At 39.4% G+C, this 17,841-nt stretch overlaps 1 protein-coding gene across 2 annotated transcripts in view; it reads left to right on the top strand.

The window, feature by feature from the left end:
* Positions 1-17,841, top strand: part of RYK (receptor like tyrosine kinase) — an 87,666-nt gene that overhangs the window by 35,958 nt on the left and 33,867 nt on the right. Inside the window, exons 3-8 of one of the 2 annotated variants that reach the window (XM_046003025.1) lie at positions 4,710-4,809; positions 6,376-6,510; positions 8,361-8,414; positions 11,089-11,233; positions 14,339-14,439; positions 17,640-17,774. In XM_046003025.1, coding sequence (XP_045858981.1) covers positions 4,710-4,809; positions 6,376-6,510; positions 8,361-8,414; positions 11,089-11,233; positions 14,339-14,439; positions 17,640-17,774 — 670 coding nt within the window. The remainder of the gene's footprint in view (positions 1-4,709; positions 4,810-6,375; positions 6,511-8,360; positions 8,415-11,088; positions 11,234-14,338; positions 14,440-17,639; positions 17,775-17,841) is intronic. The other variant, XM_046003027.1, reaches the window with a different exon arrangement.

A 17,841-nucleotide genomic window follows, 5' to 3' on the forward strand; every position in this document is an offset into this window, starting at 1 on the left:
TCTTCATCCTTGTCAGGACAGTCTTCAGGGAACTTGTCCAGAGTTCCTATCGCAGCTCCAGGGGCCGTATCTCCTGCAGAGTGGGATTTCTGTGAAAAAGGTAGCACTTCTGGTGAATTCAGAGAAATAAAAAAGCTATATGACTATAGGCAAATGTATTCACTTTAAATCTGTACCATGTTCCAGAAGGAAATCACTTTACTTATCAGCTGCCTATTTGCAATTGCCATTTGTTTCCAAGTAAGGGAAGATTACAAAGAAATGTTTATTTTTTAGCTTATTCAAATATTTACATTTTCTCTGGCTTCTTTTCTGAAATATTTTGGCTCACTCTTTTTTCTGACAAACAACTGCTGTTCAGATTTCCTTTGTTCCAGTAGATTATGAATGTTAACTTTAGAACGGATCTGTTCTTCAAATGATCACTGGCAAGTGAGATTCCACACAGATTGATATATGGCAAAATAAAGAAAACTGGACAGTGATAACTGGCAGTTTGTTCCTGCCCCCAGAAACTGCAATTTAAAAAATTAATATCCCAAGGATTTCAGAGAGAGGAGAATCACCTTGTGAATGCCTCACATGTTTAGGTAGTCCCTCAGAAAGGGAGCCAGCAAAGGGCAGTCTTCTGTGCTTTCATGCTCCTTATTCCTCCAGGCTGCTTTTCTAGCCAGAGGGTCAGCCTTCTCAGACCTCCTATCCAGGTCCATTCACATGCTCATTTCTCTCCCCCTTGCCTCTCCGAGATACTCGGGTACTAATCTTGTCCTCTGCCTTCTGCATTGCCATTAGGGCCTTTGACCCTGTTTGCCAGTCTCTGCTTTCCTAGAAATTTTGGTCCCTGGTTAGCTGTACCTCTGCTTACAATAACTAAGACCTAGAATAAAAGAGCAAATGTAGGGAAACATGCATTTGGCCTTGAATCTGTTAAGTTTGAGAGCTATAAGATTATAAAATATATGCATCTATAATTAATTTATAATTTATAAATTATAATTAATTTATAATCTATAAATAATTGGGCATATTGGAGAGATTGAAGGTATAGGAGAGTGAGAGACCAGTGGGTGATACGAGATTCCATCAGTGATGAAATGGACTAGAACCTAGTATACGCGGAGAAGAGAGTTCATTTGGAGAGGAGGCTATAGCTTTCCATTCATACTTGAATGTGGGACTGGAGTACAGAGGTTGAGTGCTCTGACAGACCTCTGGTGCTGAAAAGAATGACAAAAAGGAGGTTCCTGTGGGCTAGCTAAAGGAGATGAGGACATTGAAAAGTGAGAAAGTGGTGAGGTCCTGTGACACTTGAATTGAGTCGACTAGGGAGGGAGAGGAGTTTGTGAAGAAGGGCTTGCTGACAGGTTTAAGGGCCAACCCTGAGCCTGGAGGTCATCTTTGTGTAGAAGCACCCTTCTCTCCAGGGAAGTGATTTCCTTCAGCAATGGGAGATATGATCCTCCAGCGGTGCTGGGCAGGAGTAGAGTTAGAGATCGTTAGGGTGCTGGTGCAATCCTCTGAGGTATGAGGATGCCAATATGAGTGTGTCAGTAACATAGTCAGTCAGCTTTGGAGCCCAAGCCCTTGGAAGGTGAAACCAAGTCACTGGCTGAGCTGGAGATGAGGGAAATAGCTGAATTGGCCATTGCATTCCAGCTCTGAGCACAGCCCTTGGCTTACAGATGTGCTTCATAAATGTTGGCTGAATCAGAGTGGTGGAGACAAAGGACTGGTTTTGTAGGGATCAGAAATAGTGATAGGATCTTTGATTGGGTGGGATTTGTGCATTTGTTCTGGTTCTGGAGTAATTCTTTATTATGTAGCAATACTGAATACTTAATATTGAAGCCACCAGGAAGATGCCTGGAGACAAAGTGAACCAAGGGCCAAGGCCTCTAAAAAAGTTTTTGTTTGTTTTTGATGTTGATGCTATGAGAAATAGCCATCTTGAGTAGAATTCGTGAGCTTCAGGATATAGAGGATTTTGTCTAGACCTAATGATCCTAAAAGAATGCTGACCCTACTGTCTGGGCCCTGAGGGTCAGGTGTTGGAAGAATTGAATGATAGGGGAAGAGAAGACTTCTGAGGAAAGCCAGGTTGCAGGAGAAGGTGGGGAAGACAATTTTGAAAAACCTAAGAGTGTAGGAGGCGGTTTTAGAATAGTGAGGGCTCTGGGATGGAAGACAAAACAGAATGGCTACAGCAGTGTTCTTGGCAGAGTACAGGAGGCTTGTGTCAGAATGTTGGATCAGTAGTAAGCTGGTGTTTATGGGGAATGCAGTGGGGCCATAGGGTAGCTACTCTGGAACGACTGATGCCACTGGGGTCTGCGGTTATCAGAGGGACCTGTGCCAGACTGATGGGCGTGTTATTTTAATTATCCTACTTGATCCTCCTAATGCATTGTAGTAGCCCCATTTTACAAAAACTGAAGCTTAGAAAAGTTCATTTATGTAAGGGTCACACAGTCTCATGGGTCCCAGTCCAGTTCTTCCCTAATTTCTTTTGTGCACTTGCCCTTCATGTGTTGTCCTATTCAAAGATAGCATGGATTTAGGAATATAGCCAGTCCATTTTCTTAGTCATTGAGTATTGCTGCAAAGCCTGCTCCGTCTTGGCCCAAACTCAACCAGGGTGTAGCTAGCTCTCTTGCACTTCCTGGTGGCAGGGACAGTGTTGTGACGTGCTAAGGTAAGCGTGAACACTCTCTTGCTCAAGATACCACTAAGTCAGTGATATGCAGCACCAAGAACATTTTTTTTTAATATATTTATTTATTTAACAGAGAGAGCACAAATAGGCAGAGAGGCAGGTAGAGAGAGAGGAAGGGAAAGCAGGCTCCCGCTGAGCAGAGAGCCCGACGTGGGGCTCGATCCCAGGACCCTGAGATCATGCCCTGAGCCGAAGGCAGAGGTTTAACCCACTGAGCCACTCAGGTGCCCCAGAACATTTTTTTTTGTTGTGAACGTGGCACTTGAACAATTGTTTGTATGTGTATCTTACTGAAAAGTAATAATATGATATTTGTATACTCCTACAGTGTTCAGGGACATTCAAGTATGAAAGTGTGAAAAGAGACCCACTCATAGGGGGAGTTAAGTTCGTTGGCATGAATTCTTCTTATCCATGGGTGGACACCCTTTGCCCCAGCCTATCCCTTTGTAAACTAGGATGATACTCTTTTCTTGTTTCTTTTCATCTTTGTTATGTCCCATTTCTTTGGCTTTTTCATTAGCATATAAACACATTTATTTACTTATTTATTTATTTACTAAATTTATTTATTTGAGAGAGAGAGAGAGAGAGCATGAGAGGGGAGAGGGTCAGAGGGAGAAGCAGATTCCCCACCAAGCAGGGAGCCCGATGCGGGACTTGATCCTGGGACTCCAAGATCATGACCTGAGCCAAAGGCAGTCGCTTAAACCAACTGAGCCACCCAGGCACCCAACACATTTTAATACCTCCCATTAAGAAAGAAAGAAAGAAAAGGCTCAGAATCTGTCCTCACCTCCCCCACCCCAAAACTGGTTCTCTTTTTCCTAGTTAAGTTTATTAAAGAACGGTTTCGTAAAACTCTTTCCTACTGCTCTTTTCCCAACCCATTCATTGCTCCTTGGCTTCTGCCAATTCTAGCTCTTCACCAAAACCAGCCTCGTGACCAGTGAATGGGAGAGGGGTACTGTTGTTATCAAGACCCCAGCGAGTTGTACAAAGAGTAATGTGAAATAAAAGTCCTCGTTGAAGGCCGTGAAGGTGGCAGCTGTTCGGATTTCAGCTATTGTTTTACAGTCTGAGCTGTTTTTTCCGTGACCATCAGTGTAGCAATAGGACAGTATTTGTTGATGCTGGTTAGTTATTTTTTTAAAAGATTTTATTTATTAATTTGACACAGAGAGTAGTGAGAGAGAGCGAGCACAAACAGGGGTAGCTGCAGGCAGAAGGAAAGGGAGAAACAGACTCTCTACTGAACAAGGAGCCCAATGTGGGACCCAGTCCCAGGACCCTGGGATCAGACCCTGAAGGCAGACACTTAACCAACTGAGCCACCCAGCCTCCTACGTAGGCCAGGTATTGATAGTTAATACTGGTGTTCCCGCTATATCTTTGTAATCACCTCTTTTCCTTTCTGGATTCTGAATTACTTGAGAAATAGATGCGGAAATTAGATGGGTATCCAAACATAAGCTTTCTTTATGGTGAGAGCTAGACTAGAGATATCCTGTGAGAAATTTGTGCTTTGTAATCTGTGGAGTGGGTGGATCTGCGGAGTGGAGCTTCATCTGCCAGCCACGTGGAAGCCCTCAGAGCCTGGCATTTACCAATCAGAGACCGTGTTGGTGACTTGTCAGTGGTCTGTAAATGACACATTTCAGCAACTTGGCTCTTCATATCTATCTCTCCAGGGCTGCTCTGTCAGTGCTGTGTAGTCGTCAGCAAGATTTCTGAATCCTACCTAGAATGCAGATTCTATAGGAGAGTGATAGTACTGTTCTGGACATGAAATAAAGGATGACTTACTGGGTTGAGTTTTGATCCAGTTGAAAATTCCTAGGACTGCTTCTGACAATTTGAATTTTGTTATAGCTAAATTCTTTGTACATACGAAAGACTCATGCATATACTAGTTCATGAGCTAATAAGTGAAGTCAAACTCTTAGTGTCCTTTCTGTTATCACAGATTCAGTTTGTTTATTTCCACATTTTACAGGTTGAATATAAGCTGGGATTCCAAGTAGACAATTTTGTGGCTATGGACATGCCCCAGGTCAACATTTCTGCTCAGGGGGAAGTTCCACGTACTTTATCAGGTGAGTCTGAAAGAGTTAACATACTGTCTTCAATTGTGTCCCCCATATCCCAAAAATAACAGTTTAATAATTGATGTGTAGTGTATCTTACTTGGTAGGTTTAAGATGTATAAATACTTTGGAAAGTAATTTTTGAAAATCCTGATTATTTGCAGTGTGTTTTAAACCATTTTGTCTTTTCCATCCCTTCCAGAGCTGTCTGTGCTCACTTCTTCCTTGTCTCCTTTTCTGCATGGGTGTCTGTGTCCAGTCTTGTTCCTCTTGGACTAATTGCCACACATGGCATGGATCATCACTGAACACTCATGTCTGACCTAATGACATCAGGCCCATCAGGGCCCCTACCCCCATCAACTGAGTACATTGCAGACTCTCCGTCCGGCCAGTGTGCTGTGTGTTTATCCTCTGGCCCTGTTGTTGCATTTGCCCCAGCATTCCAGGAACACCGTACTACATGCAGTTTTGACATCCTTGCCTTTGCATGTGCCGGTCTGTGTATTTGGAACCGCCCTTTCCTCTTTCTGCTTATTAAACTCTCATTCATACTAAATATTCTTCAAGACTCAAAATCTGTGCTGTCCTTTTCTTGCTTCCTTCTCTCCCTCCAGTTCTTAACTCTTTCTTCTGTTCTTCCTACCCTGTAGGATCTTGTAATTTGACTGTTTTTGAACTGATCCCATTATCTTGTAATTCTTTGTGCTTGTCTCTCCTTGCCGGCGGTTGGCTACCCAGAGTAGGGCAGGAGCTGTTTTTTTCAGCCATCTGGCCTTGGTGCCCAGCACTGCCTCTGCACAGGATAGTCATGTAATACATGTCTGACTAAACGATTTAAGTGTCATAGTTAAGTGTCAACAGTTTAACTACTGTTGAGCTAGCCTTTTGAGAAAGGCTCCTGAAGATGTGAGATTTTAAGGAAAGCCAACCAGACTTCTTCAAACTTGAAAGTGTAAGCTGTCGTCGTTTATTAGTGACATACACTAAGCTTTGGAAAGTATAGGGAGGCTTGCTCATATTTACAGGTCAATTTCAGTTTGGGTTATTAAAGCCAGTTTCTGTTTAGAGAGGTTTTTTTTTTAAATTCATAGTTGATTAATTTATCAGGTTTATCAGTTTACAGGTTTCTATTTAATCTCTTAATTAAGAGCAATACATAATTGCATTTTGGTGTTAAATTGTCTCTCCTTTTTATTAAGTAATTGTTGTTTCTGTTGCTGATGTGACTGGTAAGGTAGCAGGGTTTGCCCCACTCTGTAGCTTTCCTATACTGTAACAGGACTTATGAGACAAAGTGATCTATTAAAAATCATGAGCAAAAGTTGAAAATAATCTCTTCCTTTATGTCTTGGCTTCTTTAATGATAACTTTTATATCTATAATAAATGAAGAAGTAATGTCTAAAGCTGTGTAGTCTGAAGGTAAGTTCTCTGAAAATTTCTGTTTAGTATTATGTAAATGAATTGTTTTTAGTTTTATGCAACAAAAATAGAGAGTTCTAAAATACTTAGTAGGTATTAATGTTGATTTTTAGAAAAGTAAAATACCTTTTCTTCTTTGTTTTTTAAACAGTGTTTCGAGTCGAGCTCTCCTGTACTGGCAAAGTAGATTCTGAGGTTATGATACTAATGCAGCTCAACTTGACAGTAAATTCTCCAAAAAACTTTACAGTCTTAAACTTCAAACGAAGGAAAATGTGCTACAAAAGTAAGGCATTGATCTACCAGAGTGTGTGCTTTATATAGATGTGATGAGGTGAAAAATATGTTTTGTCATCTTTCTACAGATTTGTGACCAAATCGTGATGTTAGTGGCCAAGTGAGAAAACAAAGAGCACTAACAGGAAATTCTGAGATAATCGCCAGGTAGCTTGTTGCCAGGAATCTCCCTTGGGCCCCTCATTCTCAAAATCTTTTACCCGAATTGCTAATTTTCCATTAGGGGTGTGAAATTGTACTCAAGTAGCTGATCACGTAATTGTGGTAGGTGGCCCCCTACCACAATTATGTGATCAGCTACTCTCTCTTAATACATTTCCTAATTGAAGTTAGTGCTGAGTGTTATGAAAGTACTTAAGACCAGCAAGTGAGTTACAGTGGGTGCTATCCAGATACATGCCAATAAAAAAGCTCTACTGCATTGGAATGGACATTTTTTAAAAACGGAAACTGAGCAAGCACCTTTTAGCTTCACTGTTTTTTTTTTTTTTAAGATTTTATTTATTTATTTGACAGAGAGAGAGCATGCACAAACGGGGAGCGGTAGGCTGAGGGAGACGGAGAAGCAGGTTCCCTACTGAGCAGGGAACCCGATGCGGGGCTTGATGGCAGGACCCTGGGATCATGACCTGAGCCAAAGGCAGCCGCTTAACCGACTGAACCACCCAGGCACTCCTAGCTTCAGTGTTTTGATACATTTTTCAGTTCTAATGTATTCAGTTACGTACCTACTTTCATGTAACTTTAAAGCCAAAGTGGACTTTAGAGTCTCTCTAGTTCAGTCTAGTCATTATATAATTGATACGAGGAGACTGGGCCTAAGTTTGCACAACCAGTCGGTGAGGAGTATTGAAGGCCTGGTTCCTGATCCCTAGGGAGGGGATATAACTGTACTGTGGTGCTTTGCCTAATGCCTAAGGCAGGATGATGGCAAAGGTGATGTGATTAATGGAGCCCACCTCTTAGTAGCCACTGAGGTTAAGGATCAGCTGACATTCAGAATGATCCCATACTTTCTCCATTTTCTTTATGTGTACATGAAAATTAACATTAAAATACAGGTGGTGTAATTTTCTGCTGTTTTAGACTTAAGTTTAATATAGTGCCCCCTTTTCATTTGGTTGTCATACTTCTGGCCACCCCAGTCATCCAGTTCATGACTCTTACTTATGGTTTTCTATCCTATTATGTTTAGAAAGTTACAACAGAAAATATATCTGTATATATCGAATGTTAATGAGTGTTACTGGCAAGAAAATGTTCCTTTTTTTTTAAAAGATTTTATTTATTTGGGAGAGAATGAGAGAGAGAGAGCACATGAGTGGGGGGAGGGTCAGAGGGAGCCTGATGCAGGACTCGATCCTGGGACTCCAGGATCATGACCTGAGCCGAAGGCAGTCGCTTAACTGAGCCACCCAGACACCCCAAAAATGTTCCTTTTTTATGTGAGAGTGGAGACTGCTTGATCAGGTAAGTTTCATAACTTAAGAACTCCTTAGAGCCTTTATACTCTGCTAGTGTGAATTATGCACTTCCATAGAGATGAAAATATGTGTTTTCCCCCAAACTTCTTGACCACAGAAACCCTTTTTCATTGAGCATCTATAAGCAACACCCATAGACTAGAGATTGGTGATTATAGTGATGATTATCAGAATAGTTAATGTAGCATTTATTATCTTGTAACAAGTACCTCATGACTTACTTCAGGAAGTATTCTAACAGAACACAAAACTTTGTTAGAGAAAAACTCAGAAAATGTAATTAAAGTATTTAAGGGTTTTCATGGGAAAGGAAGAATTTCTAAAGCATCTTTTATCTTTTTTTTTTTAAATTCAGAACTTGAAGAAGTAAAAACTTCAGCCTTGGACAAAAACACTAGCAGAACTATTTGTAAGTGTTACTGTGTTACCTTTCTCCATCAGAGGGAAGAAAAAATGGCTGATTGCAAATGCATGGAATTATATGAGGCTTTGTAGTGTCCAGTTTGTCCAGATACGTGAGGCCTTGCTATTCACTGATGTTTTGTAGATGGGTATATAGTCAGGGGAAATGATTGGAATATTGACATTTTTGTGAAGCAAAATTCATACATATTTTATAACAAGTGATCTAAAGCAAGACTTTATATTATGTCATTTTGAATGGTTATAATTAAAGTGTGAACACAAAAACGTGTCAGATTCTCATTTCAGTAGCAGAAGTTAAGAAAATCTGACTTGTGACCTGGACCGGTTAACCCTCAGCTAATTTTATATATTGTCAACTTTTTTAGAATATTTCATTTGGGTTTATCTCTGAGAAGAAAGAAAAACTATTAAAAAAAAAACAAACCACTGCTCCCCAAATTTACTTTGAAAATTCTGGTGATTTTACCCATTTCTTTTAGGCTAGTAGGTTGTTATTTCACACAAAGAGACTAGAATGCTGTGTATTCTTGGTCTCTGGCTGTCTTTTCCTCAATACCTCTCTCCTTCCCTCCCTTTCTGTCCATCCATTCAACATCTGTTGAGAGTCTGAGATGTGTCAGGCGGTAAGATTAAAGCAGAGGGTTAAACTGAGCCAAACAGACCCTGCCCTTAAGGGCTTGTGCTGTAGTGGATGAGATGGACAAGGCACTAACGCAGTCATAATAACATAGTATGGCAAGCTAAGATAAGGCAAGTGCTTTGGGAACCCTGCAGAGGGCCATATAATCTCTGAGGGAGTGAGGGACAGCTTCCTGAGGAAAAGTGTATCTCATCTGAGACTCGAAAGGTGACCAGTCGGTGGCAGGTGAGGTGTCCAAGTGAAGGAGTGGGAGCAGTACATTCACAGGCCTGGAAGTTGGAGGTAAACAAGCAGGATACAAATAGGGGGATCTTCCCAGCAGAGCAGTGTCCTCTTCTCTGCCCTGGTGTGTGCTTGGGTTGATACTGCCAGTCCCGACCTTTGGGACCTCCCTTTTCTGTCCCTCCCAACATTGAACAGCCCGTGTTACCTTGAGGAAAGTCAGGCCTTCACTGAGGCCGTGTAAAGTCTAGCTGCCCTAGAAGCTATTTGGTCTCTTTGCTTTAATTTGTTCTGGTTTATTGTTTGTTGATTCAGTTTAAATTTTAGAAAGCAATTTTTAAAGTTTTTGTAAGCTTTAGCTTTTCTATTTTGTCCTTAGCTATCCCCAGAACTCTACATTTGTATTTCTGTCAACCACATAGATGTGTACTGGGTACTCGTAGATACAACAAAACTCTTGATCATTTTGCTTTCTTCCCCCTACCTGCCTTTTTTCCCCAATCTGTGTAAAGGTACCCTTATCCACCTAATTCTTTAAGCCAAAGTTAGCAAAGTCTGTTGACAGTGCTTCCAGTCCATTAATTTACCTTCAGTAACACTCTTGCCCACACCACTGCTGTCTCTTTTTTGGACTACTGTAGTAACTTTCTAACTTGTTCCCTGCCCCTGTCCTGGCTCATTCCTCAAAGCATTCTGTACACAGTGTGCAGGCAGCTTGTTGGTTTTTTTTTTTTCAAGTCTCATCATGTGTATCATTCCTTTGCTTAATAATGATTTCCTGTCTTACGTAGGATAAAACCCAGATTCCTCAGGTTTTATTCAATAGAATTATGTGAGTACTCATTATCAAAACTTACTTGATGCCTTGGTTACACCAGTTCTGCTTCTATTTCTCCGTCTTCTCCTGTGCTTGCTCAGATCACATGTATCTGTCTCTGTGCATCTTCTCCTCAGTGTGTGTGTGTGTGCGTGCGTGTGTGTGTGTGTGTGTATCTGTCTGTCTGTCTGTCTTTGAGTTATTTCCCCCATTGCCAAGGTTTGCTTTCTCTCTCCCTCTGTGTTTCGAATATACAAAATTGAACACTATATTATGAGTGGGTTCTTGTTATCCTGCCCTTACCTTTGAAAATAAATAAGCAAAACAATCTGTTACTCTTACAAGAGAAAAAGACTAAAAGTTTATTTATTTATATTTTTAAATGTGTGGGTCACTCTGTTGTATATTCCTTCTGTGAGTCAGTAGTTGGCAAAAAGATGTCTGATCTTTCCACTCTAAACGTCACTGTTGAAGAAATATGAAGGATATATAGATCTGTGCTGTCCATTGTGGTAACTGCTAGTCATGTGTGACTATTTAACTTTAAAGTAATTAAAATGAAATAGAATTAGAACTTCAGTTCCTCAGTAGTACTAGCTACATTCAAGGGCTTCATAGCCACGGTGACCAGTGGCTACTGTATTGGACAGCATACTATAGAACATTTCCATCACTGCAGAGAGTTCTGTTGGACAGCACAGCCATACATACATGTAAAACTTGGGACTTTTGTACTCATCAATGGAAATTTTTGTTTAAAACCCATTTTAAAAACTTAAACAACATTTAAAGAATTTTAAAAATTGGAAGGACTTATACCAACATACCACTGGTGACTTATCTTACCAAAGAGGGGCACGTGAAATGAAAATATTTTTTTTACAAAGAACAGAATACTCACTGTTTATATTGGGTCAAAGAGCAATGGATAATATTGGCTTAAAAAGCTTAATATGCCTTTTTTCATTTTCATTTTAGATGATCCTGTGCAAGCAGCTCCAACCACTTCTACACGCGTGTTCTATATCAGCGTGGGCGTTTGCTGTGCGGTGATATTTCTTGTAGCAATAATATTAGCTGTTTTGCACCTTCACAGTATGAAAAGAATTGAACTGGATGACAGGTATTATACCTATTTTGGGAAAGGAAAAAAATTAAAGTGGTTATCTGCATTTACATGGGAGCCCACACACACCCATGCGTTGCGGTGCACAGGGGAAGGAGGGAGGATGATCAGGTCTTGACAAAAGAAAAACTGTTGTCCTTGTGATTATTGTCATTGTGTTTTTCTGAGTCTATTTAAAACATTTTTTTGAGGACAGAAATTATAGTTCTAAGAAATGAGGATCATAATTTTGTTCCTGTCCTCTTTAACGTGACTCTATTCCAGATTCCCTGTACCTTTTTAAAATAGCCCTGTTTCTTCCTCCTAGTTCATCCCTCCATCATTATCCATCCATCTTCCGCCCATCCATCTGTCCAGTAAACATTTATTGAGAACCCGCTGTGATTTAAGCCATTGGTTCTCAACATGCTTGCACATTATAGTCGTGGGTAAGCTTTTAAAACATGGGTCCCACCTTCTAGAGATTCTGATGTCATTGGTCTGGGGTGGTGTACGGGCATCACTATTTTTCTTAAAGCTTCCTGGATGGTTCTGATGTGTAGCCTTGGAGATATGCTGGATTAGATTGCCCAGTGCTAGGAATATTAAAAAATTAGTGATATACCTTATAGCTTCAAATATTCATCTTTGACATTAACCTGTAATTATAAAAGTTTATAAATTTGATGATAATGATTTGTGTAGTATACTGTGAGAATAGAAAAGGTGCTTGTCCCAGCCTGGGTGGATCAGAGATGCCAGGGAGAACTTGATAGCCAGGATGGGGTGACAGATAAGGATGGAGTGACAGGTTTATTTTCCCAGTACATAATTCTCACTTTCCTCCTCAGTGATTCCCACTTGATGATTGAAAGATTTCCAGCTTCATGACTTGGCTTTCTCCTTTTTGTGGAGAGGTATCTCCCATATTCGTTGAATTTTTCTTGCTTTATTACTGTACCCCTACTTATGCTGCAGTCACATGATTATGTGTTCCACACTTTGGCCCTATGTTTTGCCCGTTGGGAGTTTAGTTCTTGCTTTCCTTTTGCCCACAGGGGTCCCTGCATTTTTCACCAGTCCAAACCTGTTCCTTCTTCAGCTCTCACCTCCCCATTGCCATTTCTTTCATGAAGTCTTTTCTAAGCCTCCCAACTGTCCATTTCTCCCTTCTTTGTTTCTCTCTCCTACCCTATACCTCCCTTCTCCCTCCTTTCCTCTCTTTCTCTTTGGTAGCAGTTACTGTACTTTTTTCTCCTGTAATAATTTTTTTGTGTACTTGTCTCTCCCACTAGACTGTAAGCTTTGTCCAGTTAGGGAGCAGTATGTCTTACTCATTGTTGAATCCGCAGGCCTACATGTTGTCACACACACATTGGATAGGCATATTTGTGGCATAAACAAAAACACAAGGGGACAGGGAACTGGCTGAGTTTGATATCTGCCCCTAAGGTTTCTCTGTCCCCTCTGTTGTACTTGCTTTATCTGAGTAGAAAAGGAAGAGGGAAGGAGGTAAGAATGAGAAGAGAAATACATGGGTGATGTGTTTCAGATTTTGTGTATATGGTGATGTTGAAGTTAGAATTATAGTTTACAAAGGAAGAAATGATGGCATTTGGAAGCTTCCGAGTGGGAGTAAAGTAACAGGAACATTTAGATAAGACTTTGAGTAGAGTTAAAGGAGTTAAAGCAGTCATTGAGGAGCATGGCATTTAAGAGTCTTGGTCCACATACTTTCCTTGAATGGTTACATGTGTACGAGGGCTTTGAACACACATTGGACAGAGTTGTGCAGAAACTGTCAGATTATATAGGGCGTATATGTTAGTCTGCTAAAATCAGTTACCACTCATGCTTTGGGTGTTCCGCTTCTTTCCATTTTCAGGCAAAGGTTTCCAGACATTGAATAAAAGCCACTTACGTTATTTCTTGTTTTCAGAGTTTAACCTAGTGGTTAAGAGCCAAAGCCTCTCTGAATTCTGGCAGTTCTACTTAATTAGCTTTGTGGCTAATAATGTACTCAGGATCTTTGTAGGCTTTTCAAGAATTCTGAGGTGATACAAGAGTGCCACCTACTGTTCAGTTACTGGAGAGAAACAACCAGTAAATAATTTTGAGGCTGGCCCTTTAACCATCAGGGTATGTTGGTTGCAGGTATTATTTAAGTAGTAGTTTCACATATATTATACAACTGGAGCCTCACAAAAATCCTGGGAGGTAGGTTTTCTTAATTCCATTTTATGGGTAAGTAAATTGAGGTCCTTTATTTTCCCCTTTTTGGGGATGGTGATGTTTCTCTTCCTTCCTCTGGACTTTTAACAACATTGATTTTCAGTCTGATCTTTGAGCAGTACTTAGAACTCCAAAAACAGGTGCTCTGTGGTTACCCACTGAAAAGGCAGAAATAAATGCTTACTTAAGTGGTATTAATTTGTAATAATCTTGAGTACAGAGTTAGCATTTACTTGAGCCTACGATCTTCTGGATCTCTCATATTATTTAAAGAATAATATGGTGTAATGGAATGCTTCAGGTACTAGAAAATTTTGGTAAGTTCCATAAATTCTATCTATAAAGGTAGGATTGAGGAAGAAGGAAAATGTATGTGATTCAGTAAGTGATATGATATGATAGCCTTCCCAAGCCTTGAGCATGTTGGTGTATTTGATTTGCTTTGATATTCCTTATTTGCTATAGTCCATTTGATTTTGGACCATTAGTGAAAGAGGCCTTTCATTCCACTCTTTAAAAAAGAAAGAAAGAAATCTAACTGAACAGCATGGGCTCTTTTCCTGAGAGATGACCCATAGGTCCCTAACAGGTCTTTCTGTGAGGTTCAGGACTGCTGTCTGTGGTGTCTGAGGATTAATACATGCATTTCTGAATGACTGATAAGATGACTCTGCTTGAGACTGTGGAGATAGAAAAGAGAAATCGCTCTTCATTTATGAGATTAAAATTTCAACATGGAATGTTTGTGATGGACATCCATACATTACTGAGATTGCCATCAGGATTTTGAGCTGGTTATAAAGGCTGCATGCTTTTTTGTATATATAGAAAAAGGAAATTTCTCATTGACGCTGACTTACCAGTTATTTCTCTTTTAAAACTTGTTTGCAGCATCAGTGCCAGCAGTAGTTCTCAAGGGCTGTCTCAGCCATCTACCCAGACGACTCAGTATCTGAGAGCCGACACACCCAACAATGCAACTCCTGTCACCAGTAAGAGTTAATTTAATTGTAAAGATGATTTACTGACGTTGTCTGTGGTCTCTCTGCCAGTGGTACCTGTGTGCTTCGTCATTTGTGTACCATCCTGTGTACGTAGTATCTAACATGCACAGAATTGGGTTTGACCTTCAACTTTTGCTTTCTAGAGCATTGAGTGAAACATTCTAAAATTGGAGTAGTAAAAATAATTTTAAAAAAATTTCAGTTAAATTGCTAGAATTAATTTTGGGGGAGATTTCCATAGATTAATTACATCAAAAGGGATACTGACTGTAGAAATTCAAAGGGAATATTTTCAGGTAGTTAGATAGAATAAGCCATTGAGCTGTAATGAAAACAGAGATTTTAATGAATTGTTTGATAACCTTAAGGGCTGTAGATTTTACCTTTTTTTTTTTTTTTTTTTTTAAAGATTTTATTTATTTGCAAGAGAGAGAGCACGCAGAGGCGGTGGGAGAGGGACAGACTCTCTCACTCTGCGCTGAGCGCGGAACCTATCCCAGGATCATGACCTGAGCTGAAACCAAAATTCCAATGCTTAACCAGCTGAGCCAGCCAGGCACATTGTTTTCTAATCATAATTGGAAGCTAGTTGCCATTAGAATTGAGAACATGGAATCTGATTTCCTTTTTCTTTAAATAGGATTTTGATGAAACTTTTTATACTGTAACATGTTGATATTGGGGAAAATAATCATTCTTAGAATATAATTTAGACATAATGAAAAATCGGTCTCTGCACAAATAAAAAACCAACATAATCATCAGTATAAACAGTGGACCAAAATCAGGGTTCAATTCAGTAGTGCTTTTGATTAATTAGGTTCTTATATTTCTGCTGCAGTCTTTCAGTACTGTTTCCCATTCAAAAGAAATAGAATTCTTTAGGGAAGTGGCTGATTTCAGGACTGTCAGGATGGACAAGATAAGCCTGGGATAGGTTGAGATGGGACATTGAGCTTCAAAAAGAATGACTTTAGTGAACTCAGACATTGAATATGTAAAAATCCATGGGTTTGTAATATGTTTGAAAAAGTTGATCATCATGAGAGGTAACTGAGGTACCAATAATGCCTCATTCTGATGACTGGCTATATGAATTGTATTTCATATTTCAGCGGTTTCAGAGTAACCAGGAAGTGTTGGTTGGTGAGGGAAAATGCTTCTTTACAGAAGAATCCTGCCTAATAAATGTGAAAGGAGTGATGAAATTAGAAAATCATATTTGCAACCTCAATTAAAATATTTGATTCAGGAAGAGATCATCATGCATAAAACATTGTGAACAAAGGGAAATGGGATCATTTGAGGGATCAGACTGTCACAGCTTGACTCCATTAATGAAACTTTACATCACTAACTGTAGGACAGCTAGATATTTTGTACTCCCACATGTGATACACCACCCATGCTGTATTTTTGTCTCCTCTCCCTACCCCAAGAGTTAACCTGGATCTAATCACAGCTGTGGAACTGACTGGAAGTTTTACAAGAAATACAGGGATAGAGGAACAAGTTAAATGATACTGGTAGAAGCAGATGCTGGACATTCTCTAGGATAACTGAACTGGTTCCTTTTTTTTTTTTTTAAGTTTATTTATTCATTTATTTTTAAAGATTTTATTTATGTGTTTGACAGATGGAGATCACAAGTAGGCAGAGAGGCAGGCAGAGAGAGAGAGGAGGAAGCAGACTCCCTGTGGAGCAGAGAGCCCAGTGCTGGACTCGATCCCAGGAGCCTGGGATCATGACCTGAGCAGAAGGCAGCAGCTTTAACCCACTGAGCCACCCAGGCGCCCCCTGAACTGGTTTCTTTAACAAGAGTGGCAGGAGAAAGAAAAGGGGGAAGAGGGAATGCTCAAGATTCAGTGAAATTTAAAAGAAATGACAGTAGTTATCATCACTACCAACAAAAGAAAGGATTATATGTCCTTCAGAAGATATGACAATTATGAAAGTAGTTCAGACTATTCAGAAGAAACATATTATAACTTTTAATGTTTAGATGACAAGCTTTGCTCATTCGTCAATTTTTTTTTGTGATTGTAACCTTGAAGAAGTAGAGATTCGATCATTATATGTCAAAAGGAAAATACTTTTTAAAAGTTCATTGAAATTATTTATTAAAAATATTTTTAGTTACTATCAATAAGAAATGTACTTATTTTTATGGACATTATCTTAAGGAGATGGATGGTTTATTATGTATGGCAAAAACAAACACTTTTAAAAACAATGGAAATTCATTTGAGTATAAATAAAAAAAGACAAAGGGAGTAAAAAATATTTGAAGACATAATGGCCAAGAATTTTCCAAAATAATGAAACACAACAGATCCAAGAAATTCCCAAGAACTCCAGGTAGGATTAAGCAAATACAAATACAGACACACACCTGCGTATATCCTGTCTGTTCAGACTGCTGATGAGTGGGATCAGATGTCAGCCTAATCCGTTGGTCACAAAGCTCCCAGGCCTATCATCTAGATCTTGCAGCAGCCTTTGGTGACTGCCATCCAGATCTGCTAACTGATCTTCAGGGAGTTTCTTACCATGTGTTTAAAAAAGTGCATAAATCTTAGAGATACCATTCTAATTTTTACTTGCTGACATTGAATCCTTCTTTTATTCTAACATTTTTTTCTTGGAATGAAAGTTTAAGTTATGGTTAAATTTCATTTTTGCTGCCATCATAAGAACGGTAAATATGGGAACTGAATAACATATCTCATAGTGATAGGACTAGGCTATATAAAATGACATTGATTAGATGTTTTGTTAGAAAAGATAGTTTTATGACATCTCTTCATTTGAAAAGTTTTTTTGTTAGGAGACTGTATTAGAAAATTTTTGGAAAATAAACAGTCCATAGAAGGGATTAAATTAAACACTGTGAGTCAAAGCTTGTTTCATTTGGCTGAAAGGCAGTTGAAGTGGTGGTAATGGTAATACTCATTTTAGTGTTTCTTGTTTTAATTACTCATTTTAAGATTTAGGGTAGATGAAAAGTGTTTTCTTTCAAATTTAGTGTGACTTTTATAAGTAATTTTCCCTCTTCATATGTGTGTCTTTTTCCTTGTATGATTCTTCCATTTATGTATTCCTGTGACTTGAGACCTGAGGTTTTGACTGAACTAGTTGACCCTGATGGCATAATAAGGGTATTTATATTTCTTGGTTTGGCTTTGTTGGCTCCTCAGGTTACCCTACCTTGCGGATAGAGAAGAATGACCTGAGAAGTGTCACTCTTTTGGAGGCCAAAGCTAAGGTGAAGGATATAGCAATATCCAGGGAGAGGATAACTTTAAAAGATGTACTCCAAGAAGGTATTTATTATCTCAAAACCAGTTTCTCAAAGGAGATTTAGTGTTAGCACTATAAATTTTTTTCTTA

Source organism: Meles meles, chromosome 4 (genome assembly GCF_922984935.1).
Source record: "Meles meles chromosome 4, mMelMel3.1 paternal haplotype, whole genome shotgun sequence".
Taxonomy (NCBI): domain Eukaryota; kingdom Metazoa; phylum Chordata; class Mammalia; order Carnivora; family Mustelidae; genus Meles; species Meles meles.